The 18,740-nt window shown below is 38.1% G+C and overlaps 1 protein-coding gene across 1 annotated transcript in view; it reads left to right on the top strand.

The window, feature by feature from the left end:
- The window catches only part of LOC126248063 (importin-13), a 206,957-nt gene that overhangs the window by 88,525 nt on the left and 99,692 nt on the right, over positions 1 to 18,740 (top strand). The window contains exons 9-10 of the mRNA XM_049948704.1: positions 3,871 to 4,114; positions 17,924 to 18,105. Coding sequence (XP_049804661.1) covers positions 3,871 to 4,114; positions 17,924 to 18,105 — 426 coding nt within the window. The remainder of the gene's footprint in view (positions 1 to 3,870; positions 4,115 to 17,923; positions 18,106 to 18,740) is intronic.

Raw genomic sequence — 18,740 nt, forward strand, 5'->3', positions numbered from 1 at the left:
GGTACCATTTGAGAATGGTTCGAAGCACCTTCCATACAGTGGACCACGGAATGCTCAATTGTCGTGACACAGCACGCGCACTGCCTGATGATCTGGTATTGGGTGCAGCATTGTCTGCCATAGCATCAGCGATTTCATCAAACACCTGTGGTGCAATTGGTCGTTGGCCTCTTCCCAGAGCGATGCCCAGTTCTCCAGTTGATTTAAACTTCTTCATCATGCTCTGCACAGCAGGTGGAGAAAGAAGACCCTTCCCTAATCCTTTCAGCCGGTGATATTCCTGAAGTGCAGCTGCAACATTACTGTTGTTTTGATAACAGAGCTTCACCAATAATGTCCTGCTCCTTTTGTCCAAACTCATGTTGACACGTTAACAAGTGCACTGTGACTGGTCAGGTGTGTGGGACTATGAATCACGATGACTGATCACAGCACCTGCTGGCCATAATTGTAACTGGACAGTGGCACACTGATGCATGGAAATCATGCACCCCGTACTGTGGACATTAATGCTACTAAGTTTGGTACTCATATGGTAATTAATTTCTGTGTTATAACGTGTTAAATTTTGGAAAGTAATTATAACCACCAGGTATAAAGGTATTGAAATTTGCAAGCTTTCAGAGCCAGTGGTTCCTTCTTCTGGCAGCAGGGAGGAGAGACCTACTAGACAGGATGAGTGAGTCTGGTTGAGTGGAAATTGCCAGATAGGTCACAGATTAGCAGGGTAAGTGCAAGAGATTGCTGTATTTGAAACTGTAAAAGGGGTTGGTGTAAAGTAGGTTTACATCCAGAAACAGGGACTGTCGGTAATAGGCTTTAGTGGGCAACTCCCTGGTTCCAAGAAACAAAGTGTGGGGCCTTATGTTTGGTAGTATAAAAGCATATTTTCAGAAGGACTAAATGTAATATATGATGGGATTCATCATGGCAAGAGAAGAGGGTTTGAAGTGTTAGAGATGGGAGTGTTAAGAGATGGTGGCAGTGGTAAAATGCTGAATATTTCCTCAATCAGTGCCCAGCTGATTCCAGACTTGTGATGTCCTTCCTGCTGACCTTAATCAGCTTTATACTTACCAGTAACTACTTTACCTTTAAGGGGCAGACATACAGACAAAATGGGGGCATGGCCACGGGAACCAGGATGCCTCCTTCCTTTGCCAATCTTTACGTGTCACTTGTAGGGGGCTTTCCTGGGATCCATAAGCTTTTAGCGCCTGGTTTGGTTTAGATACGTTGATGACATCTTTGCCGTATGGACTCATTGTGAGGCTCACCTGTTATAATTCTTCTTGGAATCTCTAAATACATTCTCCCAATTAAATTTCCTTGATGTAGACCTCTTCCTCCCTGAAGGTCAACTACACACTTCTATACACATTAAACCTACTAACAAACAACAGGAGTTGCATTTTGATGGTTGGTATCCTTCCTATGTCAAACTTTCCCTCCCATAAAGCCTTGACATTTGAGGCAAACTTATTTGTTTAGATGCAGGCTCTTTACACCAATAAACCATCATTCTAACCTCAGTCTTCACTGGATGTAATTACCCCCCACCTGCCTTGTTCAAAAACAGATTATTCAGGCCATTGCATCCAATCCTGGTACTGATGAGCCCTCAAAACATAGGCGTGCATCTATAGTTACTGTTATCCATGTCTCGAATGTATTAATCACCTACTTAGACAAGGCTGTGACTTTGTAAAATCATGTCCTGAAATGAGGTCCATTCTGTCCGACATTCTGCCCACCACATGTAGAATTGCTTTTCTTTGCCCTCCCATTCTCTGCAGGACCCTTGTTGGCCGCATGCTCCTTCTGCACCCATTTCTCTACTCTGTGGTTCCCTACCACTGTGACTACCCCACTGTAAGAATTCCCGTATGCACCCTCCTACCACCACCTATACAAGACCTGTAACTGGCAAAACATATACTATCAAAGGGAGAGAGACCTTCGAAATGGTATCTTGTGTACCAACTGTTATATTTGGCTTTTTACATTGGCGTCACTACCACCAAATTATCCGATAAGGATGAATGGGCATAGACAGAGGGTGTATACTGGCAACACACAATGTCCTCTAAAACATGCAGTTGTAACCTGGGTGCCTGTTTCACCACACTTATCATCTGGATTCTTTCCTCACACATTAGTTTCTCAGAACTCCGCAAATGGGAATTGGTATTACAACATGTCCTTGGTTCTCACTACCCATCTGGTCTTAATTTATGGTAATTCTTTCCATTTCAGCATTTCTTCTCAGTATCTATTCCTTTCTTCATTCCCATTTAGTTTTCTATATCTTTTATTTTCTAAACTTTCTATTTTTTTCCACCTCCCACCTCTGCCACAAGCACTTTTATTAACTTGTGTACGATGTTTAACCAGTAATCTCTGTCTTGTGTATTACCCTTTCATCCACCTTAAAGCTTTCAGTTTTTGAAATCTCGTCCTGTGTAGTCCCCAACAGTCGGTCTGTCCTTCTCATCCCATCTAGTATGTCTCTCCTGACCCGCAGTTCTGGGTGACTTTTCTGGACTGTCCCCATTTCCTTTAGCCCTTCTCCTTCCCCTTCAACCCTTCTGTCAGAAGAAGGAACCACTGGCTCTGAAAGCTTGCAAATTTCAAAAAATTCAGTACCTTTATATGTGTGTTCTCCTGCCACCACTTAGTGAGTAGAGTTTTTTCTCCCTCCGATTGCAATATTAAGATTGATTTTCATTCCAATTAAGAGAGAAGATATGCACAATAATTCTGTGATATCCCTCTGTGGGATACCTACATAGGAACAGAGGTGGCCAGAAGTAGTGGAGCAGTTGATTGTTGCCATTAGAAATCTGCACATGGGCAAATAATTATTCCATACCAATAGTCGGTAAATGTATCTTTACTTAACTTGAGTCGGTCCTGAAGTAAAATCCAAATTCTGAGTTAAAGGTTCACAGCAAAATATATCAACACAAAACAACAGTCTACAAGCAGGGCGTGATGTCCGTTTTCCAGCCCACGATCAACTGAACTGAACTTTAGCTGCCTTGGGGTTGTGCTTTAACCAGTCTGCAGAGGTCACTCTTATTAGCAGCAGGTGGAAGCCAGGATCTGTAGGTGTGGGTCAGTTGTCGCAATGTCATCCTTCGCATGCACAATCAGTGTCCACTGAAGTCTTGCGATGTGTTACCAACTGTTGCCAGGTGCCGACTCTGGTGGTATTGATTGCAATGATACAGTAAATTCTGCTTGAAATGTTTGTCTAGATGCTCTCAACCACATATAGATTTTTTGTAAATAATAGTTAGGGGGGAAGATGGTCATTGAACTTAAAGATAGTGATGAATAGTGGACAGATGCATTAAAAATGTGGTATTGCCGTTCAAATTTGGGAGAAATTTACATAATAGGTATGCGTGCACTCAGTTTTTATTTTAGGTCACAAATCATTCATGTGATTGTTCGGAAGGGATCTTGATGTGTAAGAAATTCAGATTTAATTGTGTGATGTACCTTCCCAGTGGGACAGATCTCTTAATATCCAGTTGACGTCTAAAATTGTCGAGTGAGTAAAGTAGGTACCTCAAAAGTTGGATATCACCACTTCCTGTATTAGGCTCAGGAGCACTTTCTGCCCATTGTTCCCGCTATCCTATTGGTTAAAATGTCATGTTTATGACATTGTTTGAGTTGAGTACAAACATTTTTGATTTCATCTCTCTTCAAAATGCAACATATCGACAAATTCATCATCTTTTTCTTTGAGAGTGACTGTATATGTTCTTGATTTGTTCTATGTTTTGTACATAACTGTGATAGTGTCTCTATTCTGCTGATGGTGCTTTTAATCTTAATGACTGTAGTTTTTTGTTACAGATGTATTGCTATCAGATACTACATGATCAAATTCTGGAGTTACTCCTTCATGACCTTTCTGCAAGAGCTACAGAATTTGAAGAGTCGTGGCAGCCTGTTGAAGCAAATTTGCATGCTTGGATGGCTATTGCAGAATTGGTGCCAAATGTGAAACCACAGATTGGGTCATTTTTTATGATTCTACAAAACATACCAATTAGCAAGAGTAATATAAAAGTTTTTAATGCAGCAATTGACTGTATGGGTAAGTCTTAACGTGTTTTGTTGTTCAGATTATTTTAGAATCTCGGTTGGTTAGCTTTGACAAAATTGGCAATTGTTTTTTTCATCTGTATGTGTTTTAGCACACTGGTTGAAGCTTAGTTTGGATTATGAAAAGATCCACTGATAAAACAGTGCAATAATTCTGTTTTGCAGTAATAGATGACTCTTACCTATAGTGCATTTCTACATCTTTAACAAAGAGTTTTTCCCTTCATCTGCATACTTCAGTTTATCCTACCATTATCATACATACCTGTCTCAAGTCGACAAACAAATGGATATTGTAGCAGTTAAAAAATAATGTTCCACTGTAGCTGACAGCAGTGATCCCATGTCAATTTACGTATAGTGTTTTACAGCTGTGGGATCTGCGTGGTGTCTGTTCTTTTGAAGTATTAGACACCACACGTTCACATAAAATATAAAGCATGGACTCTGAACATACAAGCTATAGAAGAAATATTTCGAGGGCTGAGAAATTTGAATACCTGGTGAGATCTTAAATGCAGTCAATGGAAGCTTTGTCAAAAAGGAAGATAAATAGCCTTTAAACTGTGCTGTGATTCATAAAAAATTCAGATACATCAACTTAGACAAAAATGGCAGCTGTACTGTGCATTGGTTAGGCTAAAGGGCCTCTTTGGTGCATAGACATAGCTAAACTTCTCAGTTGAGAAAACATAAGAAAATTCTGCAGAAATATGTTAGGACGCAAGAAGTTTTCTGAAGGGTTTACACTAATGGGAAGCATAACCTCAGTGCAGAGGAGGAAGTTAACCTTTTACAGACTCTTGAAGAGACTGAATCAGAGAATGTTGGCACATAGGCTACTCACTCTTCAAGAGAAGTGGAAAACTTCTCACCACTGATTAGTGGAAGAACACATTGACATACCAGTATATTTGAAACCTTTTGAACAAAGGTGGAATGAAAGTCATAAGCCTGCGAGGAAAAGGAATTAGATGGTTAGATTTGGTGTTTGTGTAGTCCCCAATTGACTACATCCACAAACAGTAGTAATAATCCAATCAGTTTTGGGGCACATTATTTTGTTACAGTTGCAAGAGCATTGTGGCTACTGAATATTCTGGTTGAAAATCTGAAATACAGTTTTTTCTGATGCAGTGGTGTTCCATAAGCCTCATCTTGGAGAAGCTGAGTAAAAGAATCAAGTAATAAGGTTGCAGTCAAATCCTAAAAAGTAAGATGATTGTGTAAATTATTGTACAAGCCGCTCAACAGTGTTGCATATTGTGCTGACTGACTAAAAGAGGCCATATCATGTACTTGCCACTAATTGGATGAGCCATGCCTGTGTCCTGAGGCACTCTCATAAATATATTAGTCATCACTGGCCAAAAATCTCCATGGTCACCATCAACCATTGCTTTGTAAACCATTTTTGCTCCATTAGGAACTTCTTCCATCTAGCACACTAGAAGTGTACTCATAATGCAACTGTTGAGTAACTCTTAAATAGAAAGTTGGAAATATGTGATTTATTACTTGATTTAGGAATGTTTAACAATGTACACTGTAAAATTTTGTTCTTTGCATGGTACCAAACTAAGCACCGATATCAAGACAAAAGAAGAGTAATTTCACTGGTATATGTCAGTTACTACACACTATAATGCAATTTTCCTTAACAGACAGAGAACACATTTGTCATAATACATGCTTTGTATTAATTTTTGAAGAATTTAGTGGCGACTATTTAAACCAAACTACAGAGTAAAAGAAAGCAAGAGAAAATCATTGGCTTTGCAAGAACACAATACAGTGAAACCCCCAGTATACGTTTTGTGATGTCTAGATGTAACAAATGCAAAATTGAGGAAAACGCAGGATTGAGGAATATATTAAAACCTCCAAAATACGATCAAAAGCATATGTAATTGGCATATATGATTAAATATCGCAATCCTCTCCAATAAACTGTATAAGATCTGTATAAGTGAAGGAAGTTAAATGTACAATACAATGTTTATACAATAATGTGTGGTAATGAATTTCGTCAGTTCATAAAAAATCACAGATGTGTAACAGCAAATAAAAACTCATAAAAAAATTGAAGTTGGTATCTGGGTACACGGTAATTGAGCTATTTTCCAACATGCTACGACCACAAATTGTACTTCAAAACACACATTTTTGAGAGCTCTTTCCTTTGTTTGCACCCAGGAAAAAGCAAAAATTGATGAACATGGTGAGTTAAACCGAAAACTGTGAAATGCGGTGAAAAGAGAAACAGATATGTGAAAAATGATTTTGCTTCCCCAGTTGATATTACAAGCTTATTAAAAGTCTGCTCAGTCAATTTCTGCATGCCGTGTAAAATGTAAATTTAAAAGAAAGCTCAGGCCCTGCAGTTTCACTTTATGCTTTCTATGATTGCTGCCAATCTTTATGATCAATAGTGTGTGATACGATGTATATATGTGACTAGTGTATGTAGTTCCTGCAACTGTATTGTGTCAGATTTGAATACGAAAGTCTTTAAAATGTGCTGTCACAAAACCCTTGTTCTATTTCGTGTGGCATCTTGCCACAGCACATGACCTACACAAAAAGTATATTTTCAGCACTTCACAAAATGCTTTCATCCCTACGTGCACTCCCACCGTTAAAGGGCCACTCCAGCTCCACACACCGAGCAGGTGAGCTCATTTTACATATGTTAGTGTGGTGTGGTGGCTGCGCTGGCTGTTAGGTGCTGTAACAAGTTGCCAGCCAATATGAGATCACTAACCAGAAAAGACCAGAATTTCCTTGATTCTAAATGAGCATATTCTTCAAGACTCAGTGTTTGAATTTAAAAGGTTGATGATCGATATTGTTACTGAATACAATACATCGCAAATACATGCAAAAAGAAAAGACTGAGTTATAAGTGACTCAGGAAAAGCTAGCAGCTGGGCCCGTTCGTCACGTGTTGGCTCATTACGGAACATTTCGTATCAACTGTCCTGTTTTTCCATTGCTGCTGCAACGTAGCAGTAATTTTATCATAATTGCACAGTGAAGTTAAACATTGCAAGCTGTTTTGGCAATGTCCAATCACGGATTATGTCAGCATTTCCTCTTCATGTCTCCCCTCTCCACAGTTATGTAATAATAATCCCTCAAATCCACCACCACCACCACCACCACCACCACCACCACCTGCGGCACGAACCATTTGTCTTTTGTGGCACTTATATCTCGTTCAGTCACGTCAAATATTAATAGAAAAAAAAAACAGGATGAAGTCAGGTGAGACGTCGATAAGAATGTAGAATTGAGGTAAACCTTACTAGGAAGAAATGTAAAATCAGGCAATCTTTAGCATTGATCTAACGTATTTTTCACAGGGGCTATGAATTTTTGGGTATGGAATCGCAAAAAGCATAAACTCGGAGAATGTAAAATCAAAGTTCCACTGTATTTTACTATTTAGAACTCTCATCTTTTAATATTGCTATGCCAACCAGTGGATATCATTAGTCTGATAAACATGCTGCAATGAGAGTTCTTTTCGTCTTGGCTGAAGTACGCTTTCCCAGCAGAAACATTACACTATATTACATTTTATAGTTTCTGTGACTGCTCATTTGGGTCAGCCTCAATTCTTTTCAAATCATGGTAGAAAAGGAATGCTTAGACAACTGTTTAGATGATGCTTTGTAGACAAACATTCAGTTGTATTGGAGAGTGATCCAGAATGAATGTGTTTCATAGCACCTAAAGTTGGGATTCCTTGTGCTGCAGAAGATGAGTGTACATATGTGTACATTCAGAACTGACAGTTTGCAGTTCCTAGTTGCTAACTGTTTCCTTGGCTATAGTGAGTGAAAACAGTGGCTCTTTTTCCTTCTCTTAGTAACCTCGGGGTTTAACAATGGCTAAATTTTTTAAACACACAGAACATATTGATAATCAAAGTTTGTCATCTGTATCTAGTGTGAACATTGTACACAACCAGGTGGTGTGTTACTCACAAGGGCAGTTTTTTGGAGGACGGAAAACTGTTTGTGGTCTGAAGAGTACATGGGGCATCAAGTATGGAAGTAAATTATGGAGAACAGTCATTTTATCATTGTGGGAATTGACAGTCATGTCCCACAGGTATTCTGATGCTTGTTGTATAAAATTGTTAGCAAGCACTGTTGTTTCTGCTGAGTGAGTGCCTAAGATCTAACATCCAAATAACAACAAAATGCAAGTATGCAGCATTATTATTTCCTCCATGATATATTGACGGTGATGACAAGGTGTTGTACAGTATTATCACAGGCAGTGAAATGTGGATTGCTCATCTTATCTTTCAAACTGAGCAGAAGTTAATGCATCTGCATAACACTTTCTCTCCATTTAAGACAAAATTTGGGAAGACAACCTTTATAATAATTATTGTCCACGTGCTTGTGACACTAAAAAGACATTTTGTTAAATAATTTAATGCTCATAGATGTGATGGGAAACACTAACCATTGCTGTAAAATACTACATCAGTGATGACAAGCCCTCCAGAATATTTTCGGTTCTATACATATGTTGCACTAATTCATCACGATGCTTTGATCATGTGTTATACAAAACACAACAGATTTTCTGTGGAAGTTGGGCTGGAAGTAGTTAGACTGTCTGCCCAACAGTAGTGATCTTCTTCTCAGTGTTTTTTATCTTTTTGTACCACAGAAGAAATTCTTATCCAGTCAAAATTTTCACACTGTTGAATAGGCTCTGATATCAGTCACACATTGATTCCAAATCAGATGGCAGACCTTCATGAAGCAAATATAACAGCTGATTCCTCATTGTGGCAAATATGCAAGTTCTAGGAGCGAAGTACGCCAATGATTGCTATATCTGTTCCAGAACAAAGGAAGGAAGGATGATTAGGGTTTAACATCCTGCCAATGAGCTCAATAAAGACACAGAACAAGCTCAGATTTGGGAAGGATAGGAAAAGAAATCAGCCTTGGCCTTTGCAAAGGAACAAGTCTCGATTGCAACCACGGAAGATTTAAATCTGTAGGACTGTATGGGGATTGAACCACTGTCCTTTTGAATGTGAGTTGAGAGTCTCACCACTGTGCCACCGTGGTCAATAATATCTGTTGTAGTAAATGTTTTCAGGGTGCTGTCCTTCTGTTTACAGGCATAGGGGAACCTTAATGTATATCAGGTTTGTTGTGGACTTCTACCTGATGAGTCATCAGCTGTTTGCTGTTAGACAGTTGTTATGGTTTTCATTTTTTGTTCTCAGAATTGGGAGTTTATGCTGTTTAGCTATATTTACTTGGATGTAGTGAAGAGTTACCTTTGATAAACTGTCACTAGCAGTTATACACTCAACTTCTTTCTTAGACTCCCCTACTAATGGAAGGCACAGTAACGGTTAATACTGTATTTTGCATATCATCAGTATGTGGTTTTTCATTTCTGGCATCATGGTCATCATTTTCTTGTGAAAATTTCTGTCCCAGACAATGGAAAATATATTAGTGCGTTTTGAAGAATGCAAAGAGTCTGTGAAGTTTATAGTTTAGTCTATTCTGCTGCTTCTTAAGGTGGCATCATTGGCCACTGCATGTCTGTCAGCTGAAACACTTCATCTGTGACTATACATTGTTTTTCCTCACTTAAGTTATTTGTATAATCAAACTAAATGTTTAATATAAGAGTAAATATGGAGTATTAGGTGTAATTGTAAGTAGTGCACCATGATACTACCATCACAACACCAGAGAAAACCAGATTCACATGATACTTGTAAAGTTGAGAGGAGTCTGAGTGAGATGGAACACTTAGTACAGCTCATAAAGATAAACTCATATTTCATTATTTCTTGTGTCAAAGTGGCTAATTGGCTGCCAAGATGTAAGTTATTGTATTTCGTACTGTGTCGATACCTAGTTTTCAAAATCATCATTAGTTTCTTCGTGAGAACAGAATAATCTGTGAAAAGTTTTCTGTGTTAGAGACATTGAGAGATGCTGACAACTTCTCAAATGGTGGCGCTTCCTTCCCATATTCTGGTTTCATGTAGTTGTGAATCTGTTTTTGTGATTTATCTTGGAGATGTAGGAAATTGTATTCTCCTGCTTCTGCATTGTCAGTAATTACACCTTCCATTATTCATGTATTGAAAAAGGAAAAATCTCTACTCTATATTATTTTGTATGTTTAAAATAGAAAGATGAAGACTGAATAGATAATTTAGGGTGCTTATAGTTCATTTCTGTCACTGCGAGTCCTGTAACTTGTCTCGATCTGTAGCGCTGTGTGAATTGTTTTCATCATAAAGATTGTAACATGTTGAGTGGGACAGACTCTTTAGATACGCATTTTGTGTGATCTGCATGTGGCAATATGTTGCCCTTGTTTACTCACATAGTTTGTAGTGCCCTTTAAGTATTAAAATGGCTGCACATATCCATGGTAAAGTTAATCAAACATTAAACAATCAATAAATAAAATACAGTCAAAATAAAGCTTCATTTTACTATTCATTGTGTACATATTTGACTGTTGAAAGATAATGTTGTTGTGCATGTATTCAAATGTTAACGGAGATCAGGAGGTCGTTGGCTGCAAACAATGATTGTGGCACAGCCAGCTGCTGAAGGACAGAGAAATGTTTTCATCTGATGTGCATGTGTATCACACCTCTGTTGTGATAACATTGTTGCGTGTGATAACATTGTTGTGTATCTTTTATATACAAAGAAAACCCCCTTGAATATGACAGTGGACTATGTGCTTATAGACCAGTGTCTGCTACATTCATGGCATGGGAATAGTAATAATTTTTGAGTTTTTGAGGTGGCATACACACTCCTTAGTTCATTTGTATTTGTTTTTAAAGTGGACATATACTACTGTTGGCCACTATTGTGAATGATAAAAGAATTTTCTCTGCTACTGGTGATACTAATATAAGAAATGGTTCATAATAATGAAAGTATAAGTTTTTAACTGTTTTAATTTGCATTGCATATGAGGTATATTATTAAACTTTTGGAAGCACATTTCCTTCCATAATAAGTTTAGTGCTCTAAGAAAGTGGATCCTAAATTTTAGAAACATGCACATTCTTTTGTGACATGATGCTTGATTACCTAGATAATGCCGTTAAATCTTTAGTTATCAAAATCAGGCAAACATATTTGTTGCATGTCTTTATTGGCATATAATATGAAATTTGGTAGTGCAGAAATATGCCTGGAGAAATTGTGCATTTACATATTTGATATATAATAGGGTTGTTAAAATTCATAGCTGAAAATTAAGTTCTAGTCTTCTACAGTGACTGAGAATTCTTGTTCAAATTTCCATGTTTTATTCTTTGGTGACATACATTCACTAGAAAATGGAGACAAGCTGCAAAGGCTTAAAATAAAATATATGCTGTTTGCTAAAATTTATATCAGAAAGAAACTACAGTCTAGTATGATCTTTAATTGTATCTTAAATTTCTTGTGTAAATTCTTGTTACCATGGGTCCCACCAAGAGTGCTGCTTCAGCTCTGGCAAATTAGTGGTTCCTGTTGTTGTTAAAGAATGAGTTCTGCCATACATGAACACAATCTTTTCACTTTTGTTACAGATTCATACCAGCATTTCATGTTTACAAAATATAGTTAATGCAGTAATTGATTTCTAATTTTTTTATAGGTCACACTGACAACTTAAATCAGTTTTTATTAACTACCTGACTGCAAATTAGATACAGTTTAAACTTCATTACAACATGACACAATAAGAATAATTTACATTAAGTTAGAGAGAAACTTAAGTTGGGTTAATTACAACCAAAGAAACACCATATCACAACTGTTCTTATAGAGGTAACATAAGACTGAGAATGAGAACCATAGTGATCTCTGTCTTGTACACCAGTTTTGTGAATTCTGAAAAGATGAGTTATATAGAAAATGTTCATGTCCATGATCTGGACATCTCCTCTACTTCTACATTTACGTCTACATCCGTACTCCGCAAGCCACCCAACGTTACTTTGAGTACCTTTATCAGTTCGCCCTTCTATTCCAGTCTCGTATTGTTCGCGGAAAGAAAGATTGTTGGTATGCTTCTGTGTGGGCTCTAATCTCTCTGATTTTTATCCCCGTGGTCTCTTCGCAAGATATACATAGGAGGGAGCAATATACTGCTTGACTCCTCGGTGAAGGTATGTTCTCGAAACTTCAACAAAAGCCTGTACTGAGCTACTGAGCATCTCTCTTGCAGAGTCTTCCACTGGAGTTTATCTATCATCTCTGTAACGCTTTTGCGATTACTAAATGCTCCTGTAACGAAGCACGCTGCTCTGTGTTGGATCTTCTCTATCTCTTCTATCAACCCTATCTGGTACGGATCTCACACCGGTGAGCAGTATTCAAGCAGTGCCGAACAAGTGTACTGTAACCCACTTCCTTTGTTTTCGGACTGCATTTCCTTAGGATTCTTCCAATGAATCCCCGTCTGTCATATGCTTTACCGACTATTAATTTTATATGGTCATTCCATTTTAAATCACTCCTAATGCCTACTCCCAGATAATTTATGGAATTAACTGCTTCCAGTTGCTGATATGCTACATTGTAGGTAAATGATAAAGGATCTTTCTTTCTGTGTATTCGCAGCACATGACACTTGTCTACATTGAGATTCAATTGCCATTCCCTGATTCCCTGCACCATGCGTCAATTCGTTGCAGATCCTCCTGCATTTCAGTACATTTTTCCTTTGTTACAGCCTCACAATTTACTACAGCATCATCCGCAAAAAGCCTCAGTGAACTTCCGATGTTATCCACAAGGTCATTCATGTATATTGTGAATAGCAACGGTTCTACTACGACACTCCCCTGCGACAGAGAAGAGAGAGAGAGAGAGAGAGAGAGAGAGAGAGAGAGAGAGAGAGGGGGGGGGGGGGGAGAGGGGGGGGGTTGTGTGTGTGTGTGTGTATGTGTGTGTGTGTTTTTTTTTTCTAGATAATGATGACACATGCTGCAGAGTATCAAAAGTTATTGCCCTCCATGTTATTGAAGATGCTTTTGGAACTGTGTGTTGTAATTAAGTTCTCCCTTGTATACACACATATCTTGATTGTATGCAAGTTTAGTTATAGACGTTTTGTGGGTAAATAATGTGCCATGTTTAGCAAGTGATTCTGGATGGGAGACTGAGGACAATTTTAGAAAAAAGTTGGCTTACCCAACTCTAAGCTGGTGCTGTACTACAAGTTAGAAAATTTTGAACCAGAGAACTCATTAAGTTAGGAAAGGAAGCTCATACTAGGATTTACAGCGCACATGGAAGTATGACTCAATTCATAGTGAACAGCCTGAGGCAGTAAGTCATTCTTGGAAACTTCTTGATCGCCCTACAAAGCAAGTTCAACAGGGCATATTAAGTCTCACCCCATACATAGACTGAGTGACAGAGACTCAGCATTTAAGTCCCAGGAATCCCCATCCAGCACCTCACATTCTGCTTACACAGGCTTGCACAATATGCCCCCTGTGCATTGTGTGCCGTCCATGTGATCTGTTGCTTTTCTGTATTTGGTTATGTCTCTAAGTGACCTGTGATCAATAGACATTTTCACTAGTACCTGCAGTGTAGGCTCTTCCATTTTTGGCTGCATACCTTCTCACACAACATGCTACATTTTGATCCGACACATTGTGAAACATTATGCGGTGCACAGATCCTATGCCAATAAACTAAACAGAATACAAAGCAAAAGGGAAGAAGGCAAGAGGAAGAAGTTTCATCGTAGACAATGTCAATGAGCAAACACAGTCGTGCTGTAGACATGGAAGCTTTTTGGATGGCATTGTTTCACAGAGGATGGAGAATGCAAGGATGGTAATATTTCAGTAAAACAGGCTAATCAATGAAAATGAGACAAGAAGATAAATGTAAAAAGTTTTAAAACTGTAATTAGCACGAATAAGAGATCGTCTGAGTTACAGAATCATCAATGGCACTTACAGAAAGTACTGATGAATTTGCATTGTAGTTGCTCATATGTTTCTGGAGAGGGTTTTAGAGATTTTTTTGATGATGATGTGAATGTGTTAGCTTATGTCCATTGTATGAAGAGTATTTTTCAGCTGTTTGATCACACTAGGTCAGGGCTTAACAACTGGCCGGTTTTGAGCGCGAGTACTCGCGTCTGCTCATGCACGTGCTCGCGAGCAGGTGCAAGGTCGCGGAGTAGGGAGGGAGGGGAAATGCGCGGGCACATTTGAATGGGGTTGCAGCGTGCCTATTGAATTCGCGTCGACTGTGTAACGTTTAAAGTACTACGATCAGGTCTAACAGTCACTTCGCTGGTTAAGAATCGTGTCAAGTCGCCGTTGTGTAACCCCAACCGTGGTTTCGCAGTTCAACCCCCATTGGAAGGAATTGTATCTGTTTACAGAAAAAGATGGTGTTGCAAATGTTTAGTATGTCACAAAACGCTGAATTCTTTTAGGAAATTTAATTTGCAGCGACATTACATGTCGTACCACGTGAAAGACTACGGAAGTGGAAAATGTGATGGACCAGATCGTGCACAGGAAGTTATAACTTAAAAGGAAGCTATCCGAAGACGAAGAAAAATCAACTGAGGCAGCTCTCAGAGTGAGTTACAAAATTGCTTTGCTTTTAGCAAAATCCCTGTGCCCCTTCACTGATGGCGATTTAATAAAAGAATGTTTGGTAGTTGCAGCGGAACAGTTGTGTCCCTCTCAAGTTAAACAGTTTCGGATTGTGCCATTATCTAACATGACCATTATGCGTCGCATACAGGACATGGCAGACGACGTCCAGAGCCAGCTTGCAAATAACTGTAAAGATTTTATGGCGTATTCTCTAGCTCTGGACGAAAGTGTTGATATCACTGGAACAGCGCAGCTTGCCATATTTATTAGAGGTGTTAATAGAGATCTTCAGGTGAGGGAGGAGCTCCTCGATGTATTAGCCATGAAGAACACTACAACCGGAGGTGATATTTTAAGTAGTGTTGAAGAAAGTGTTGAAAATATAGGATTGTCGTGGAATACTTTAGTTTCAGTGTCTACAGACGGTGCACCAGCGATGACATGGAAAAAATCAGATTTTGTTGCGCTGTTGAAAGAGAAAATGGAAAAACTGACCATGCTGAATGAAATAAGGGGCGTTCACTGTGTGATCCACCAGGAAAACTTATGTGCAAAGAGTATCACTCTAAAAAATTTGATGAGTGTTCTTCGTACAACCAATTATGCAAGGAAGCGTGGGCTACAACACAGGCAATTTAAAAGCTTTCTTGAGGATGTAGAAAACCAGTATGGTAGCCTGCCTTATTACAGCGAGGTCCACTGGCTTAGTCGTGGCGAATTATTAAATCGATTTTTTTGCCTATTAGATGAGATAAATATGTTCATGGAAATAAATAACATGTGTGTTCTTGAATTGAAAGAGCCTTCATGGAAATATGATCTCGCATTCTTAGCAGATTTAACTAGCTATCTGAATGCTTTGAACATTTCACTACAAGGTAAAGATCTGCTAATTATTCATTTCATAGATCGAATACGAGCTTTTAAAATGAAATTGACACAGGAAATCTAGCTCATTTTCCTAAATTATCATCCATGCAAGATGTTCACAAAGACTGTGAACATTATTCACATAGTTTAGTTGCCCTTAAGGAAGAATTTGCTCAACACTTTCAAGATCTGACAGCACTAGACAGTGATTTTGATCTGTTCTCCCCTCCGTATTCAGCGAATATTGAAGAGATTCGTCCTGAGCTGCAACTAGAAATTATTGATCTGCAGTGTGACAGAGAATACAGAGACAAATTTCAGAACAAGAAAAACATTGTGGAATTCTACAGACACTTCTCTCACGATAGATTTCCTCGTTTGCACAAACTGGCGGCTACAATAATATCAATGTTCGGTTCCACGTATATTTGTGAACAACTGTTCTCTGCAATGAAATGTAACAAGACGCGCCTGAGAAACGCATTGTCTGATCGAAATTTAAACTGCACGCTGCGCCTACAATGCACAAGAACAATTACTCCGAACATAGACGCAATTGTAAAGGGCAAAAAGTACAAGATAACCGAGAATCCCAAACTTCAGTGACACCTTTTATTTTGTAACAGTTGACAAATTAATACGAATGTAGAGGCATACAGTAAGCTAATAAAATTATGTGGCACGTGTACATTCTCCTTTATTTGTTTCATTTGTCGCAGTAATAATTCGTGAGTGATATCCCTGCAGGAGGCCAAGGATTTACATTGACTGGCGGCAGCTGTTGTGTGCCCCACGTGACTCTCCCCACTCTCCGCTCTGGTCCGGTAGTGGGGGTAGCGTGCTCGCGCTGCTCCGTGCTCGCGCCTTGCTACTCACAGCTTGCTCTGCGAGCACCTATGTTGTGAAGCCCTGCACTAGGTGAAACCTGAGTTGAAGTTGTGGATAAGAAATAATGGTAACACTTTAGTACAGGACTGGAAATGCAACTCCCCACTTGCCAACCTTATAGAAAGCCTGGGAATAAAGTTTGCCATTTATATGAGTGAGTGATTTGTCAGTCAACAAGGTCAGTCTGTAAATAATTGTTTTTATTCAAATCACTTAAATTGGTTGAGTGGTTGACTGTAGGTGAAAGCTTGATTATGGTTATACAAGGAGTGCTTTTGTTGGCATGTAGTGCCCTAGCCACTTCAAACAGTTCACCCATGGATTAACAGTGTATTAATATATTGTAACACTCTGTGTCCTTTCAGTCAGGGTACCAGGTGATTTTTTTTCTGTTCTTTTTCAGAAAGCAAATCATCCACAAAACATTTCTACATTGTTGTAATATATATTAATTATATATATTAATTAATATTAATATATATTAATTACTGGTGCCAGAGCCAGTGGCTTCAGGTCTAAAGTGCAGATTTTTAAAATTAAGTATCATTTATATTAAGCAAGAAGATCAAGTTATACAATCAATTTCCTTTTTAATATCTGGAGACCCAAATATGTTTTCCATAATTGGTAGCTTAGTTCAGTTGGATTAAGACCCAGACTCAGAGTGAATCATTTTAGGCCATGTAACTGCTCTGTAATCGCCATGCTTATTATGTGTTGGAAATTACAATATGGCTGATCATAAAAATTAAAAAAAAAAAAAAATTAACTTACCACCACACATTTTAAGGATTCCTCCTCCTCCTCCTCATCATAATAATCATCATCATCATCTTCTTCTTCTTCTTCTTCTTCTTCTTCTTCTTGTGGTTCATTATCTTCATCCTGCACATAAAGCATATTGAAAAGCAACCAGCAGAAAAATAAATTCTGAGAATGAAAAAACCCATGAAAAAAAAGAGAAAGTGAAGTTACAAGATGAGTATAAAGTTGTTTGTACAGTTAAAAAACTATATATGTAAGTGAGAGTATTTCTCTCAATTTTCAGCATTACACATTGTTATAAAGGGTTAAAGGCAACATAATTTGCTGCCTGTACCTTTTATATCACATGGGGTTACTTGCAATATTTCTTAAATGCAAGTTTCCATTCATAGAATTGACATGACTCATGGCTATGAGACATGTGTAAAATACCTCTTTGTATAAATTTCTTTGTTCAACATATTGCCATAATAGACAACATTGCATAAGCTAGTGTAATGATGTAGCATCACACTGACATTATGTCATGATATAGAGTTTCATTTAGTCTTCTCCTAAAGTAGTTTACAGATTATTGTTGTTTTTCTATGGATGCCCAATAATGCCTTTCTAATTAATGTTTAGGTGCATATGCAGACTGGATTAACATCAATCCATCTTTCTTGTCATATGTCATTCCCACTGTCATGTCTGGCTTGGAGAACACTGAATCAGCACCTTCTTCCTCAATGGCTTTGAAAGATTTGTCAAGGGACTGCCAGTTAACAATTCAGCAGTATGCAGATAATATCATCAGATGCATTCAGGTAGAACAAAGTACTGATATTTTTCAGAATTTTTAATGTTAAGTGCATATATCACGTGCAAGCTGTACTATTAGTTGCATTGTGTTTCATATGCACTATGTAAATAATAAAACGTGAAAATTTGCACTATTTATTACTGATTAATTGTTATTGTAAGAAAGATTATCAGGTCTCATCTGAATGATTGGTAGGGTAAGACATGATCTTTTACAGAAAAGGTATTGGGAACTGTGTTCTATTTAAACAGTGTGCTTTATTACTTGATATAATTATTATTTTTTATTTTACTTATGTGATTTTTAACATGGCTTATGCTGTACACACCATTAGAACTTGCTTTCTAATTTCACACTGAACTGTCCTGTCGGTGACAAAGCTACTGCTGCAGTCTGAATATGGTCATCAAAAATTGTCATTATAGTTTTAGCTGTACTTATTAGATGTGTATGTTGCGAACATTAGGTATCAGCTAAACTTCTGTGGGGGAAAACTAAAAAAAAATCACATATAGACATACTCTTTGCTAGTCTTAAGCAGCCTTGAACTTTTAGATTTCAAGTAGGCATTTTTTATGACACTACTCAAGAATTTGAGTACTTGACATGATGAGTTCTGCTCATGTCTGAAGTACTAAA

This window comes from Schistocerca nitens, chromosome 3 (assembly GCF_023898315.1).
Source record: "Schistocerca nitens isolate TAMUIC-IGC-003100 chromosome 3, iqSchNite1.1, whole genome shotgun sequence".
NCBI lineage: Eukaryota > Metazoa > Arthropoda > Insecta > Orthoptera > Acrididae > Schistocerca > Schistocerca nitens.